General features: G+C 48.2%; 1 protein-coding gene across 1 annotated transcript; it reads left to right on the plus strand.

The window, feature by feature from the left end:
- Positions 1-7,139: 7,139 nt before the first annotated feature.
- On the plus strand, positions 7,140-9,216 carry LOC127754255 (probable protein phosphatase 2C 9). Its single transcript, XM_052279740.1, has 4 exons — positions 7,140-7,917; positions 8,009-8,338; positions 8,464-8,569; positions 8,663-9,216. Exons 1-4 carry the CDS (start codon positions 7,492-7,494, stop codon positions 9,043-9,045), a joined length of 1,245 nt encoding a protein of 414 aa, XP_052135700.1. The 5' UTR covers positions 7,140-7,491; the 3' UTR covers positions 9,046-9,216.
- Positions 9,217-15,224: the final 6,008 nt, after the last annotated feature.

Here is a 15,224-nt window from a genome sequence, read left to right on the forward strand (position 1 = left end):
CATAGTCAGGGCCACCATAATAGGAGCGATCTGGGTACGTAGCTATAAGAGCGGAAAGGAAACCTATAAGTAGAGAAGCATGCATATGTTTGTCCAGAAATAGATAGAGAGGCAAAAAAAAAAGGGACAAAGGCGAAGCAAAGCAAGGCTGGTACTAAGATATTACCTTTAAGAATTTGCATGTGCTCCTTTGGTATGGAATATGTGAATCTCATCGACAGTGAACGCGACACATGTTCTGTGCAAATAGAAGAAGAACGGAAGAAGAGAAATAGCAAATAAGAAATAAAGGGAAACAAAAGCAAGAAAGAAAATCGCCATAAGCGACAAGAAAGGATCATGTACATAAGCAGGTCAAGAACCTTGTCGCAAAATAAGACGCATTTTCCTAGCGGCCTGTCTTTTTTCCCGGTTCACTCGAGCAACACGTGCTGGTACTATTGGGCAAAAATGATCTCCTATGAAAAATTTAAACAGGAAAAACAATCAATCGGAAGAAGGGAAAATGCCTTAGCAAGCTAAGCAACACAACAAATAGTAGTCCAGAGCTAACTGTTGGGTCGAGAAGACTGAATGTGGCCAGCTCCACGACTCCCTGTGGAAGTGATGCGAGGAGATAGAATGAGGGATCGGAGAGAAAAAAAAAGCTAAGCTAGAAAGAACCAATGAGCAAATAGATGAACTTATCAATATGAACATACATTTTGAGCATATCGTATCACAGCAAGTGGAGAACTGTACAAAAATACGAGAAAATGGATGTGCAAGGGATAAGAGATGACACTAAACATTGAGACAGCAGCGACTACAGCAAGCATACATACCTATAGTGCATGATGAACTACCCGTGAGCATTGAGAACCCAGTGGCACCGCGGGATGATGACGGCTCATCTATCGGAAGGCAGAATTGCGAATCAGGAAACAAAAAAACAACAATTATCCTAATGACCTCGCTAACTCTCAGACTATTGAGCGTACATACCTATGGCACATGACACACCACCCGTGAGCTCTAAGTGCTTATTGGCAGCAGATGATATGGAGGACCCATCTATTGGTGAGCAAAAGTGTGAATCAGGGAAAAAAAAAGGATCGCTAATGGCCTTGCTAACTCCGAGGCTTGCATACAAAACTATAATGATATCACCAAGTACCATGTGGACGCTTCCGCGGGCAGATGCGAACGAATCTGGATGGCTCCATGTCATTTCTATACACCAAGAAACGAAAGGAGCAAAATATAGACACATTCAGAAAAACATATGGATGAATATATAATGGAGAGGGAAAGCATAAAGAACAGAGGCACGAGCTACTATAGAAATATGGAAGAAAGATAGATGCATATAAGCAAGCACTGAATAACTGGACATAATATGATATATCTAACAGCAACAAAGTGGGAAATCATCAAGAGCTGAACCAGGAGCTCTCGGATGCTTAGACTGGAACATACAAATATTTGAAAATGCGTTTACGAAAATGGTAAAACACCAAAGACATAACCACATTGAAAGGCTAACCCAAACATATAACTGTATAAGGTCCAGCAAAGGAAGAAACAGATGGGCGCCGAACGAAATCAACTGGCAACAACACAAGCGATTGAAAAACAGCCAAGAATATATATCACAGTGGAACAATGTAAAACAAAGTAATCGGTAATTGAAGGAGGGAAAAAAAGAGGAGCGAATATATATCATAGCGGAACAATGTAAAACAAAGCAATTGGTAACTGAAGGAGGGAAAAAAGAGGAGCACCATATATACGAAATCCACCGAGCAGCTATACTGGAGACAAAAGCATCTCAGTTTATACATATCGCAGCATCGTATATGTAAAATGAACTAAACATGTATCCCACATAAGCGATAAAAAAACCAACCTATAAAAGAATATATAACATAGCAGGACAATAGAAAAATGAAATAATGTAAATATATGCCAAAGCACAGCTAATTAGCAATCCAAGGGAAAAAAAACAGAGGAGCACCATATATGCGAAATCAAGCAAACAGGTATTTGCTGACATAATCATCTCAGTTTATCCATATACCACAGCTCCACACATATGTAATGAACTCAATACCCATCCCAGTGATAAAACAATGTGATCTTGTACTAAATACCTTAGCGAGCAGTAGCTGACGAAGGCAAAGATGCCCCCCTCCCTCCCCCCAAAAGAAGATGCGATGTGTGGGAGAGACGCCAATTGGAGCCCGCAACCTGGAAGGCAGAGAAAAAAAACACACTGAGCACACGCATGGATGGAACAATGTCGGCATCGCAATGGGGAAATCGACAGCGAGACACGGCAGGAAAGATGAAAAACGAAATAACATAAATATATGCCAAATCGTAGCTAATCAGGAATCCAATGAAAAAAAACAGAGGGGAACCATATATGCGAAATGAAGTGAACAAACATCCAGTGACATAATCATCTCAGTTTACCCATATACCACAGCACCACACATACGTACTGAACTGAACAGGCATCCCCGTGATAAAACCAGGTGATCTTATACTAAATACCTTAGCGAAAAGTAGCTGAGGGAGGCAAAGATGCCCCCCTCCCTCCCCCCAAAGCAAGACGTGATGTGGGAGAGACACCAATCCGAGAGCGCAGCCTGGAAGGCATAAAATAGGGAAAAAACAGTGAGCACAAGTATGGCTGGCACAACATCGGCACTGCAATGGGGAAATCGAGAGCGAGCATAGCAGGAACGGTCGGACCACATGAGACGATGCGGTGAGGGAAACCACCGAGCTGGAAATCCCCAAGAACTAAGCGGGAGGAGCAGCAAATAGAACCAGCTCCATATATGGAAGAAAAAAGGGAGTGGAAGAAAGAAGGAGCGATGCAGATTACCTCCCCTAGTCCTCATAGGGCTCTCCGCGTAGTGGAGCAGCAGCTGTAGCCAACCCCGTCGTCGCCGTACGCCCATGGCAGAGCACTATCGTTGCTCCGTCGCTAATGGTCAGATAGGGGATGGAGAAGGGGCACGCTTCGAGAGGATAGCGGCGACCGACGGATGATCCAGCGCACAGGAAAACCAGGACGGAGCAAGGTCACGGCACCGATGCCGCGATGGGCCGCTGAGCACTAAAAGGCTGCCGTGCATTGGGCCAAAAAATCAGCTGGCCCATAGAAGCGCTAACCTGGCTTGGCAGCTGATCAACTATAACAAAACAACGTGTCACGATTGTATTGGATAACGGCTGGCTCAATCGCCCGGAAGGCAGCTAATCCAGCACCTTTAAGATATTTAATATTAGGGAAGCGTTATATCTGTTTTGTAATTTTGTAATATTAGGGAAGCGTTATATCTAGAATTGCAGTTTAGTGATGATTTTAAAATTCGAGGACAAGAAAAAGGGACCTCAAGTGAACTTTTTTCCTTCTTCATCAAATTTAGGATTCCTGCATAGGCCGATTTATTCCTTGAAAACTCAACAATTCACAAGAAGGGCTTTTAGGGCCAAATCACCACATAATTTGCTCGTGGCCCATAAATAAATCTACATCTATATACCTAATTAAAAATATGTAAGGCTTCGAGAAGGATTTTCATCCGTCCCTCCTCACGTCGGTCAAGGCGGCACGACTCCTCCTTCCCTCCCGCGTGCACCTCCCCCTCCCCCTCCCCCACTCCCTCCCTCCTAACGGACTTCATCTCTCCCTCACGATCCTGACAATCCCCCTTTCCCTCGCAGCCCCTCTCCTATGTCGTTACCATTTCTCTCTCTGCCAGGACCACTTGTTGTTGTTCCCGCTATTCTGGTTTTCTTCATTACCAACCGCCACCATTTATGGACGAGTCACGTCGTGGGATACGTCCGGCCACCTTACTCACCACCGTTTGGTTCCCATATGACCGATGCTCATCTTCCCTTCTCTTTTGTTTCTTGTTTCGGCTAGGGAAGGCGATGGAAAATGTTAGTCTTTTTTTCCATCTTTCATTCTTAATGCGTATTCAAGGAAGACGGAACCCTCTTGTTAGGGAATACGTTTTGACACACTCATCCAGACATCCAGTCATGTTCACCACCAGAGCTCGCCATTGTCATTTCTCTTTCTATCGTACCACATTGTTGCTAGTCGCATGCATGTTTATTGATTTTCTTCTTAGCCAACCCCCACCATCTATGGACCACTCATATAATATTGAAACCATAGGAATATGAATAAAACATGAAAATTCGAATTTATGTTAATAAAACAGGACCTATTCAGAACTAATAGATCGGATTTTCATCTATATGTTAAAATAAGCTTTTTTTAAAAAAAAATTCTAGTTAATTTCAGTTGTTTTTCCATTTCCATTTTTAATTTTAGCACTATTTGATCCACTAAAAATTGTTGTAACTTATAATATTGAATTGTTTGTAGCTAAATAAAAAAGTAATTTATTGATATATTTTTTTGATATTAAGTTATCGTTCCGGCCAAAGTTATTTGTAGTTTCATGTTGATATTTCTATGATTATATTTTCTTCAGTCCAATTGTGATATATGGTTTAAGATTTTAGTTTAATCATATTTCTTTCATTCCAATTGTGTTATATGGTTTGTAATTTTAATTATGTCAGTGTTATTTAGAATTCGTTGCAACGCATGAGTATTATGCTAGTTAATTAGTAATGAGTAAATTTCATTAGCGGTACATAAACTTGTCAGGTGGGTGCAATTTAGTGTATAAACTTGTAAATTACTCGTTTTGGTGTATGAACTTGTCTGGTATGTGCAAACTAATACTAAAATGGCACGACAATACCGATTTTTCTACGATGAACATAATAAATTACATATTAGTAGATGTCGTGCTTATACATAGTAGAAATGTTATATTTATAAACTTAGGTTCCAATTTATCTTTCTTTGTTTCTGTGCCATGCATCATTGCTCGGATGTTTTTTTTTTTATGCAATCATTATACCTTATTATATATTTATCCTTCTTAGACACATGTTTACATAGAATTTAACCTTGCCGTGCGGTTTTGACCTTGTTCACACTCACCAAACAAGTTTTTTACTAAAACGAGTGTTTTACAAGTTCATGTATTAGATTGCACCCACCTAACAAGTTTGTGTACCGCTGATGCAATTTACTTATTAGTCATTTATAAGAGAGGAATTAACTAATATATTTCCACGTGGGTGATTTGACTATACGGAAGCAAAGGCCAACTAATTAAACATTTTCTTGTATAAGAATGATTTCTCTCGTATTCCAGGAATGCGAATCGGTGAATTTGAAGACTAATAAAGAGAGAAGACGACTTATGCATGGCTTCTAAATTTTGCTAACCGTGACTTTGTGGACTAATAATTTCGTCACATGGTTATTCTTTAAATATATCGTCTCTGTGCCCCAGCTGTTTTACTTTATTTTGTTGGAGTCGATCCGTGGAAATAACTGTGGCTTGAAGTTATAGTAAACCTTTACCCTCGTGCATGGTTCATGATTGAAGTCTCACCGAACGTTTTGTCACAACGTTATAGAAATCGACCCCAGAACGGCTCAGCAGGAAAGAGGCACGTCCAAATGCGCACGACCGAGACAGAAACACCATAGTTCTGCCACCGAACCCAAACAGTGCGTCTGTGCGTGCAGCGACACCAGTGTTGCCACCGTATGCGGAATCGCAGTTACCTGTACCGTGGAAATCCCTTCGTGTAGCCATGAATAGTACTGGCATAGGTACGTAATTTCAGTACTAGGCTCTCATCGGTTGCCCATTTGATCTAAAATGGCTTATTTGACTTATTAGAAAATTAAAATTAATTTATAAGTAAAACTTTTATAGATTTGTTCATAGCGACTTAAAAGCCAACATTAACAAAAAAAAAAAATACGTTAAAAGTATTTTAAAATCAACTTTAAAATTAAGTTCAAAAATTCAAATTTTAGCTTATTTTTTAGTTGTCTAGACCAAACGATGGGGCTACTAGTGTTTCCGGCCCGATCTGCTCTGACTTTCTGGAGCGAGCCATCGTGCTTGTGATCACGTCGTCTCCGGCGAGTCACCTCACTCGTGGTTAGTACTGCCACTATCTGAGGTAACCACCAGCACAGTACATCCACTGATCGAGAGAACGGAAAGGGCCTATTCATTCATCCCCAGCGGTCGGCGCCGCGGAAGTCCGTGCCAAATTCTCCCCCACGCTGATCGAGATCTGAACGGTGGTGACGACTCACGCCTCGTCAGTCGTCAGTGCCCGCCTCGGCGCCTCGGCTGCCCGCACTTTCGGCGCGTGCGTACGCCGGCGCAGACGCCAGATGCAATTCACCTCTCCGGGTCCGGGCGGCAACGCAGCGTGCGCGGGCGTGACGAGCCCGAGGGGGGGCGGCGGCGGCAGATCTCGTCTCGGCATGGTGCCACGGCGCCACGCACCCTCGTCTTTCCGCATAGCTTTTCTCCAGGTTCACCTCCCCTTGCTGCCCCCACCAACGTGGCCACGCCAGCGCCCAACCACCGCCCCCGCCCGCCCGCCCGTCCGGCCGCCTGCCCCCACGGCCCCACCCACGCAAGCGCCCCTTCCACGCGTCACGCCGTGCGGCGACCGACCACCCTCCCACTGATTGCGACCGCCCCCTCACCACGTGTCCCTCCCACGTCGTCCCCACGCCCGCCCTCACACACCCCGCGCCACTGTAGACACTGTCGTGTGGAGCCCATTGGCTCTGTCCCCACCGGTCAGTGAGGGGTTGGTGGACGACTATCCAGTCGTGACTCGTAAGGGCCCAGGGTAAATAGGTAGGCCTGATATTTGTGGGTCGCCCATGAGAGAGACCCCATGTGGGGTGGGCCCCACCAGGCATCAATAAATAACCTGTCTGAAGGCGGGCTGGCGCCACGTGTTGGCAGCACGGGGTTAGGCGATAACACCGGCGTCGTGATCGCCGTTAACATCAACCGCCTGGTGGACCCTACCGCGGGTGGGCCCCGGCGCACGGATACCTTCCACGTGTTGCGGGCCGGGCCGGGGCGTGGCCACGCGTCGAGATCAGGTGGAGATGGACGGCTCAGATTCCCCGGAACGGGAGCACGTCACAACAACTGGACCTGTCGGGCGCTGCCCGTGACGGCGACGGGCACCTGCCCTCCTTCCCCTCCTCCTCCTCTCCTCCCCCCTACCTTCTCTTCTACTCCCCCCACCACCCCCGCCTTCGTGCTTGCGTGTCGTCGCCTCACCTCGCGCCTCCGCTACTACTGCTTGTCTGCTGCTGCAGCTGCTGTTATTACCATACCGCGGGAGAAGGGGGGCCGAACCCGAAGGCGTGCGAGAGGGAGGGGAGGTGAGGTGGAGCCGTGGAGGCGCTTGTTTCGCGTGCGAGACGGTGCTTCGTTTCGCCTCACGTTTTCCGAGGGCTACGGCGACTTGGTGGGAGCGCGGAGAAAATCTAGCGAGCCGTCGGAGTTGGGTGGCGCGCGGCCGGCTGTGCTTCTGAAGGAGGAGTAATTGGAGTAGTTGCTTGCCATGGCCGAGATCTGCTGCGAGGAGGCCATGTCGCCGCCGGCCACTGCCACGGCTGCTGTCGCGGCAGCGGTCTCCGCCTCGGCCGCCGCAGCCGTCTCCTCGGCGATAGACAGGCGGCGCCGCAGGATGGAGATGAGGCGCATCCGCATCGCAAGTGATCTCGAGCTGCAGGCCGGAGAGGATGGGCGCCCTGGAAAGCGGCAGAGGCTGGCGCGCACGGCGTCTGGCGCCCCGCGTCCTGACGAGGATTCGGCGTCTGAGCGGCCGAGTTGGGGCCGTACGGAGGAGTTCCCGAGGTATGGGGTCACCGCTGTGTGCGGCCGCCGTCGCGAGATGGAAGATGCCGTGTCCATCAGACCGGACTTCTTGCCGGCATCCGGCAAGTTCCATTTTTACGGCGTCTTCGACGGCCATGGCTGCTCCCATGTAAGTGTTTGCTGATGTCTAAATGTGCGAACCGGATAGTGATCTGTGCACATGTAATTCAGCGTGCTAATTCGAGTTCTATGAATATTAGGTTGCGACGACGTGCCAGGACAGGATGCACGAGATTGTCGCCGAGGAGCACAACAAGGGGGCCTCCGGCGAAGTGGCGCCTTGGAGGGATGTGATGGAGAAGAGCTTCGCGCGGATGGATGGGGAGGTCGGTAACCGGGCGTCCACCCGCAGCGACGACGAGCCCGCCTGCCCGTGCGAGCAGCAGACGCCTTCGCGTCGCGACCACGCGGGTTCCACCGCCGTCGTCGCCGTCGTTAGCCCAACACAGGTCGTCGTCGCCAACGCCGGCGACTCCCGCGCCGTCATCTCCCGTGCCGGCGTCCCCGTCGCACTATCCGTTGACCACAAAGTACGTATATGCTCGCATCACAGGGCCGGCTGAGCCTTTCCCGTCCATCTGCAAAAAATCGTTAGTTTCTTGTCCATGAGCGTGTGCCTGACATGGTTGCTACTTGCTACCTCGGAACGGTTCAGCCCGATCGGCCCGACGAGCTGGAACGAATCGAGGCGGCGGGCGGCCGCGTCATTTACTGGGACGGCGCCCGGGTGCTCGGCGTCCTCGCCATGTCTCGAGCCATCGGTGAGCTGATCTAGTTTTACCTTCTTCTCTCGTCGTCTCAAGAATTTTGATTTGGCACCCGGATCCGAAACTCACCTGCGTATGGGCGCGCAGGGGATGGGTACCTTAAGCCGTACGTGACGTCGGAGCCGGAGGTGACCGTGACGGAGCGCACCGACGACGATGAATGCCTGATCCTGGCCAGCGACGGGCTATGGGACGTCGTGACCAACGAGATGGCGTGTGAGGTCGTGAGGGCGTGCTTCCACAACAACGGTCCGCCGGCACCGGCCGCGCGGCCGAGCGGCGTGCCCTCCTCGGCCGAGGCGGCGGAAACCGAGAACGGAGGAGCCGCATCGGTGAAGGGGATAAGCAAGGCGGAGTCCTCCGACAAGGCGTGCTCCGACGCGGCCATGCTGCTGACGAAGTTGGCGCTGGCGCGGCGGAGCGCGGACAATGTCAGCGTCGTCGTCGTAGATCTCCGCCGGGGATTGTGATTCTTGGCGCAATATTCTATGCTCCATGATTGCTTTCTTTCTTCTTCTTTTTTTTTATTCTAAGTTAATTTTTCCCTTCAAATTTCTTCCTTATTTCTCTGTTTAGTTTTAGTTTTACTACTAGCTCCTACCAAGATAAATGAATATAATAGCCTTTTTTTTTCGCACAAACACGAACCAGACAGATATAACAGGAGAGTGATCGTAGGCGTAAGATTTCGGAATCAAGAATCAATGCGCACATCTTTAATCCTGCCGTAGTTAATCGTTATTCGATCCTAATGTCTCTGCAAGTCTGCATCCATACGGGTAAAATTGGATCCATGGGATGCTAGGTTCCGTTGACACTACCAAAATTAGAGCATCTTCATGAAGGAAGCATGAAAAAGCTCACCACTCGTGTGAGTGCTAGCAACACGTCCATCGTGCATCCTAGAAAAGGAGAAAAGGAGAGGAAAAAAATAGGGAAACCCAAAAAAAAAACGTCCCATCGTGTGAGGCTATTTCGGTGGCCATCCTAGGATGAGGACAGACAGCAGAGCATAGAAATTGATGCTGATCCATGCGTGGGGGCCGCCCCCATGGTGGTGAGCTGAACTCGGACGAGATTCTCCTGCTCCACCGCTTTCTGTGTGGAAATGTATGGTGTTTCTTGTGATAAAGTTTTGAGCCCCAATGATGCGACCCACGAGCAAATAGCTGGGGTCCGCGTGTCCAGCCTCGTCCCCCTTTCCCTTTCTCCCCGTCCTCGATGCCCCTTTGCGTTGGCGACGGAGCACCGAGCCACCGAGAGGCGGGAGAGCACTGTCCCTTCGCCGCGAGTTAGGCGCCGCAACATTATTGGGGGCTGCACGCTCTCGACGCACCCCGGGGCGTTTCCGCAACAGAACATGACACGACGCGACCGGGAGCAAAAGGGAACCAGCTGTCGCGATACAGCAGGTGGGAGGAGTAGCGACCACCAAAATTTAAGGCAGCGTCGTGGTGGTGACTCCGTGCTGACTCGACCGTGCGTGCCGAATCGTTCGACTGGATTCCCGGCCAACCCCTCCTAAAAATAGGCGTCGGGGGGCAACGTGGCGCAACGCGCGCCGAGAGGTGGGGTGTGTGTCACTCACGCCGCGCGCTGGGGACGACGGGACGATGAGGCGTGTGCGTGTTTCCCCCGATGTGCCCGGCAGGACACCTCGCCCCGCGTAGAGTTGACACACGGGAGGGCGCGTCGCCGTCGCGGATCCAGCAAAGGAAGATATGGCGCGATCCATCGGCGGCAAGGCCGGGGGAGGCAACAGACGAAAGGCGTGCGCGATCGCGATGGGACGCCATGCGTTTTTTTGTGCGATGGGAGATGAGGACGACGGGACAGGTTACGGAGCACGGGAGCAGCGGCGAGTCGTGATCCGGCTGCAATCCAACGTCGGTGGCATACTGACATCAGAGGAAGGGCGGGGAAGCAACGGCCAGTCCAGCTCCAGGGCTCCAATCGTGCATGATCTGATTGACGATAGGCGTATCCGCATAGGATGCTTGCTGTTTCTGTGTTCTGCCGACTGACGTCGCATGCGTGAAATAGCCAAACAGGGAACTATACTTGCAACAGAAAGAGAGGGGCATGTAGCTGCGCCACATCTACCTATTTGGAACTCATCCCTTATTACTACTCACTACTACAAAATCTATTTTTCATGGCATCACTTTTTTTTTCTTTGGCGGTTATACGCAGAAACCGCCAGAAAAAAATAGGGGGGGGGGGGGGGGCTATGGGCCGCCAGCGAAAATGAATCTTCGCTAGCAGCTCACTTAGATAACCACCAGCAATTTTCGCCAGCGGGTGCTTAGGAGCACCATCTGAGAAAATAAATTCGAGATATAAATCCTATCCACCTCTCTCCGCGCTTTCGTGGCCTCTCCCACCCAACCCAACTTTCTCCGCCTCTCTCCCACCTTTCTCGATACCTCTGGCCTCCCCCCTCTCTCTCCACCTTTCTCGATCTTCCTCCAGCCTCCCTCCTCTCTCCATCGTCGTCGACTGCCGTCGCTTTCACCGCCGCCGCATCCGTCCTGGGGAAGGCGAGAGCGAGGAGGACGGATCCGCCGCCTCTCGTGGCCTCTCCACCCAACCCAACTTTCTCCGCTCTCTCCCACCTTTCTCGATACCTCCGGCATCCCTCCTCTCTCCGCCTCCGGGCCTCCCTCCTCTCTGCACCGCCGTCGGCTGCCGTCGCTTCCACCGCCGCCGGTTGCCTTCACTTCCATCGTCGCCACGGCATCCGTCCTCGGGAACACGAGGGCGAGGAGGAGGGATCCGTCGTGGCCTGGCTGTGGGAGCATGCATCCGCCGCCGTCAGGCCGCGGGGAGGATGGATCCGCTGCCGCCAGCACGCGGGGAGCACAAAGCTGTCGGCGGTATCTGCGGGGCCTCGTCGTGTCGCGGATCTCATCGTCATGGTTGCCGCCATCGGGCCGTGGGGAGCGCGGTTCCGCCGCCTCCGGCCGTGGGGCCTCGTTGTCGGTTGCGGCGCAGATCTCGTCGTCATGACCGTTGCCGCCGGGCGCGGGGAGCGCGGAGCTGACGCTGGTGGGCCGCGGGTAGGGATGGCAATCGGGCGCGACGGGCACAGGTAGTGCCTACCCATACCCGTGCCCATGAGATTATTTGTGCCCGTGGGTATACCCATTACTACATGACGGGTAAGGATGGTTGCCCATGCCCATTGCCCACGGGCGCCTTGTGCCCGCGGGTGTGTGCCCGTTTACCCGCTACAACAAAAGCAGTGGAACAAAAAGTCTACAAGCTTCTAAGTTCGAATCGAACTTTAAACATCAAATATTCTTCGCCTCGATGTGGTGTCTCTCCTCTGGCGGCGATAGAGTAAGGGGAAGAGAAATAATAAGGGAAATAAAAGGGAAACCGTAGAAAACAAAGAACGTGGCTAATGTATTCTAGTGGATTTTGCTCCTCGCCTACATGTAAATTAGACTTTACGGGTAAATGGGCAAAGCGGGCATGGGTAGTGATTACCCATACCCATACCCATTTACCCATCGGGCATAGCTTTTGACCCAATAAGATACCCATGGGTATAAAATGGAGAACAAACCCAACCCTAATAGAGTTTTTACCCACGGATAAACGGGCAAACGGGCACAATTGCCATCCCTAGCCGCGGGCGGTGGTGCTCGGCCGGTGGTCGTTCGACGACAGCGACAACAAGCGGTAGCGGCTTAAAGTTTCTTTGGATTTGTGCAACGATCCGATCCGGTTAATGTGTTTGGAGATGGGAATGGAAATTGGTGTGATTCTGAATGAAAATTTTTTTACCATAAATTATTGATGCAAATTGCTGTGGATTTGTGAATCGAGTGGATTTGGGAATAATTTGAACTGGTGTTGACGAAGGTGGACAGAGCGATGTTGCTCCGTCATTTTTTTTTAGCCTTGGCCAGTATTAACACTGGCGGCTGGTATAGTGTACCGCCTATGAAAAATGGATCGTGTGGTATTCAAGTTTCGCAGGCGGTTAGCTTACGAAAACCGTCAGAGAAAATGGATCTACGCTGGCGGTCAGCTACCGCCGGCAAAAATACTGTATTACCATTGGCCTTTAGTCACTGGCGGTGCTGTCAGCCACCAGCAAAATTTTATTTTGGCAAAAAAAATAATGATTTTTCTAGCCGTGACTGCATTTAATTTGTTCCAAAATGGTACGGCGGTGATTCCAAATTTATGATGTGTTTAGTTCACACTAAAATTAAAAGTTTGATTGAAATTGGAACGATGTGACGGAAAAGTTGGAAGTTTATATGTGTAGAAAAGTTTTGATTTGATGAAAAAGTTAAAAGTTTAAAGAAAAAGTTGGGAACTAAACCAGGCCTTATAGTCTATAGCTATATTTTGAGATGGGTAGCTACGTTAATAGCTTGTCAACAATATATGTTAGTGTAGAATGTCAGTTAGCACTTGGAAGATTTGTTTATAATCTTCCCAGTTTAACACTATCAATCTTCCGCGCACAGTTGTTGTGATGATGGTCGAAACAAGTCGGTCGAACAAACGCATTCCACGTATGATGTAATATAGTAACTGTGCTATAAAATACAGTCTTTTATTCTCTCTGGAGAAGGTAGCATAAAATTAAGTTTTTCTGGAGGGTAACATAAATTCCAGTTGTTTGTGGCGCTCGCTAGTCGCTATCACAGAAATAGGCAATGGCTCGTCGAGTCGTTTTCCGTCTTCCATCCTGTCTTGTCCTAGAAAGGCCTTCAGTCCTTCACCCTTCAAGCCCTGCTTTTGTTTCCACCAAAGTCTCTAACTGGGCCTTCACCAAATACTTTCGCGAACATTGTACTACGATGGGGCTATTTTTCTGGGTCCACCAAAGAGGAAAATCTATTGTGTGGCCCGCGCAATACAAAAAGGGCTTGGGACACCCATGATCTGACTGGGCCGGGAGATCTGCCTTGGATCTGACTGTTTGAGAGTCTCTTCTTTCTTTCGCTAAAAAAAGGTCTCACCTTTCTTAGTCTCCCCTGCAAGAGATGTCATGACCAATATGCAATGAACATACTCGAGAGTAACGCATAGTCTAATATGATTGCAATCAACGATGCACTGTATTATTAGAGCAAGTTTTATGGAGGGGTGCTTGCTAGCCTTTAGTTTTGTTCACATCATCAACTAATTAATTAAGCGATAGTATATAAAATAGATTACCTCTAATACACTAGCTCCAGTATAATATAATTTTTTATTTGCATCCAATTTACACCGGTCTCTCGAGTCTCAATTTTCTCCCTTAGAGTTTGTTAAGAGGTTACCTTTTGTATGAGGAGTGGCCTTTTCTCTTTTTTCTTTGTCCTCTCCTTCAATTCACCTCATAATTTAGTCTTAGTATATGGCATCATGGGATCTGGCTTAGGTGTCCTTAATACTTAGGTGGTGTTTAGTCCCTCCCACCCAAACACCACCTTACTCTTATACTGGCATAATGCTCGCCAGGTTCTGAATGTGGTCTCCAATAGATATCTTTTATAATAAAGTAGAATAACACCAAAGTTGAGTGTACCTTTTTTGGAGTGTGTATGTGGTAAGCATATGCTTTTGTATTGTGTTTCTCAAATAATAAAATAAAATAAAGCAGAGTGACGTACATTAGATTGGTAAAACCAAACAAACAAGTCTAACGCGATCGCAATTGGTTTCGTTTGCTCATGTCAATCTATGGGTTTATGATTACGGGCCTGTTTAGACTATTGCCAAAACAACTTTTTCATAATTTAGCATACCCAAATTTTTTATAAGAGGCAACATCGCCATGTTTTGATAGGGTAAAGTTAATTTGGATATGTTTAGTTTGGTGCCCCCATATAGGATACCAAATGTTGGCAATATTCAAAGGATACCGGATTTTGGTATGTTACTATGGTATTGCCAAATTCCTGTAGTCATTGCTATTTGCTAATGTTTCTTAACAAACCGACCTACGTTTTGTATTCCACTTTAAAAAAAATAGCATGGTTTAAATTGTTAGAATCAATCCGAATAGGTCTTATGTCCACTTCACGAAATTCCTGCTGCTCGGGCGACTGGCCGGGGGCGGGGGGGGGGGGGGGGGGGAGAGAAAATCGGGCGCTCTCCATGTTCTACCCCTGGGGCCCCATCATGTGCCCCTGTTACCTGCCACGTGTCTCCACCGCATACTCCATTGCAACAAATCACCCACATATTTTGGAAACCCTCTATTAAGAGAATTCGTTTTATTTTTTTCCACAAAAAATGTTTCACCTAGTATACTCACGATGTTTCACTATGTATAGATCTAATGTTGCAGTAAATTGAAACATTCTTTTGCAACAAATTATCCACATATTATGGAAACCCTCTATTAAGGGAATTCGTTTCATTTTTTATTCCACGAAAAATGTTTCACTTAGTGTACTTATAATGTTTCACTATGTATGGATCAAATGTTGCAGTGAACTGAAACATTCTTTCGCTATTTGCTGAAACATTGTTTTTTATATAAGGTGAAACAACACCCGATTTAAACGATTGAAACATTTTCGATCTACTTAGTGAAACAATTCCAATATACTTGGTGGAACATCGTGCAATATTTAAAAATAATTCAATAATAAGCTAAAAAAGTTTCGCCGGAATATATCCATGTGTGATCTTG

The sequence above is a fragment of the Oryza glaberrima genome, chromosome 1 (assembly GCF_000147395.1).
Source record: "Oryza glaberrima chromosome 1, OglaRS2, whole genome shotgun sequence".
Lineage (NCBI taxonomy): Eukaryota > Viridiplantae > Streptophyta > Magnoliopsida > Poales > Poaceae > Oryza > Oryza glaberrima.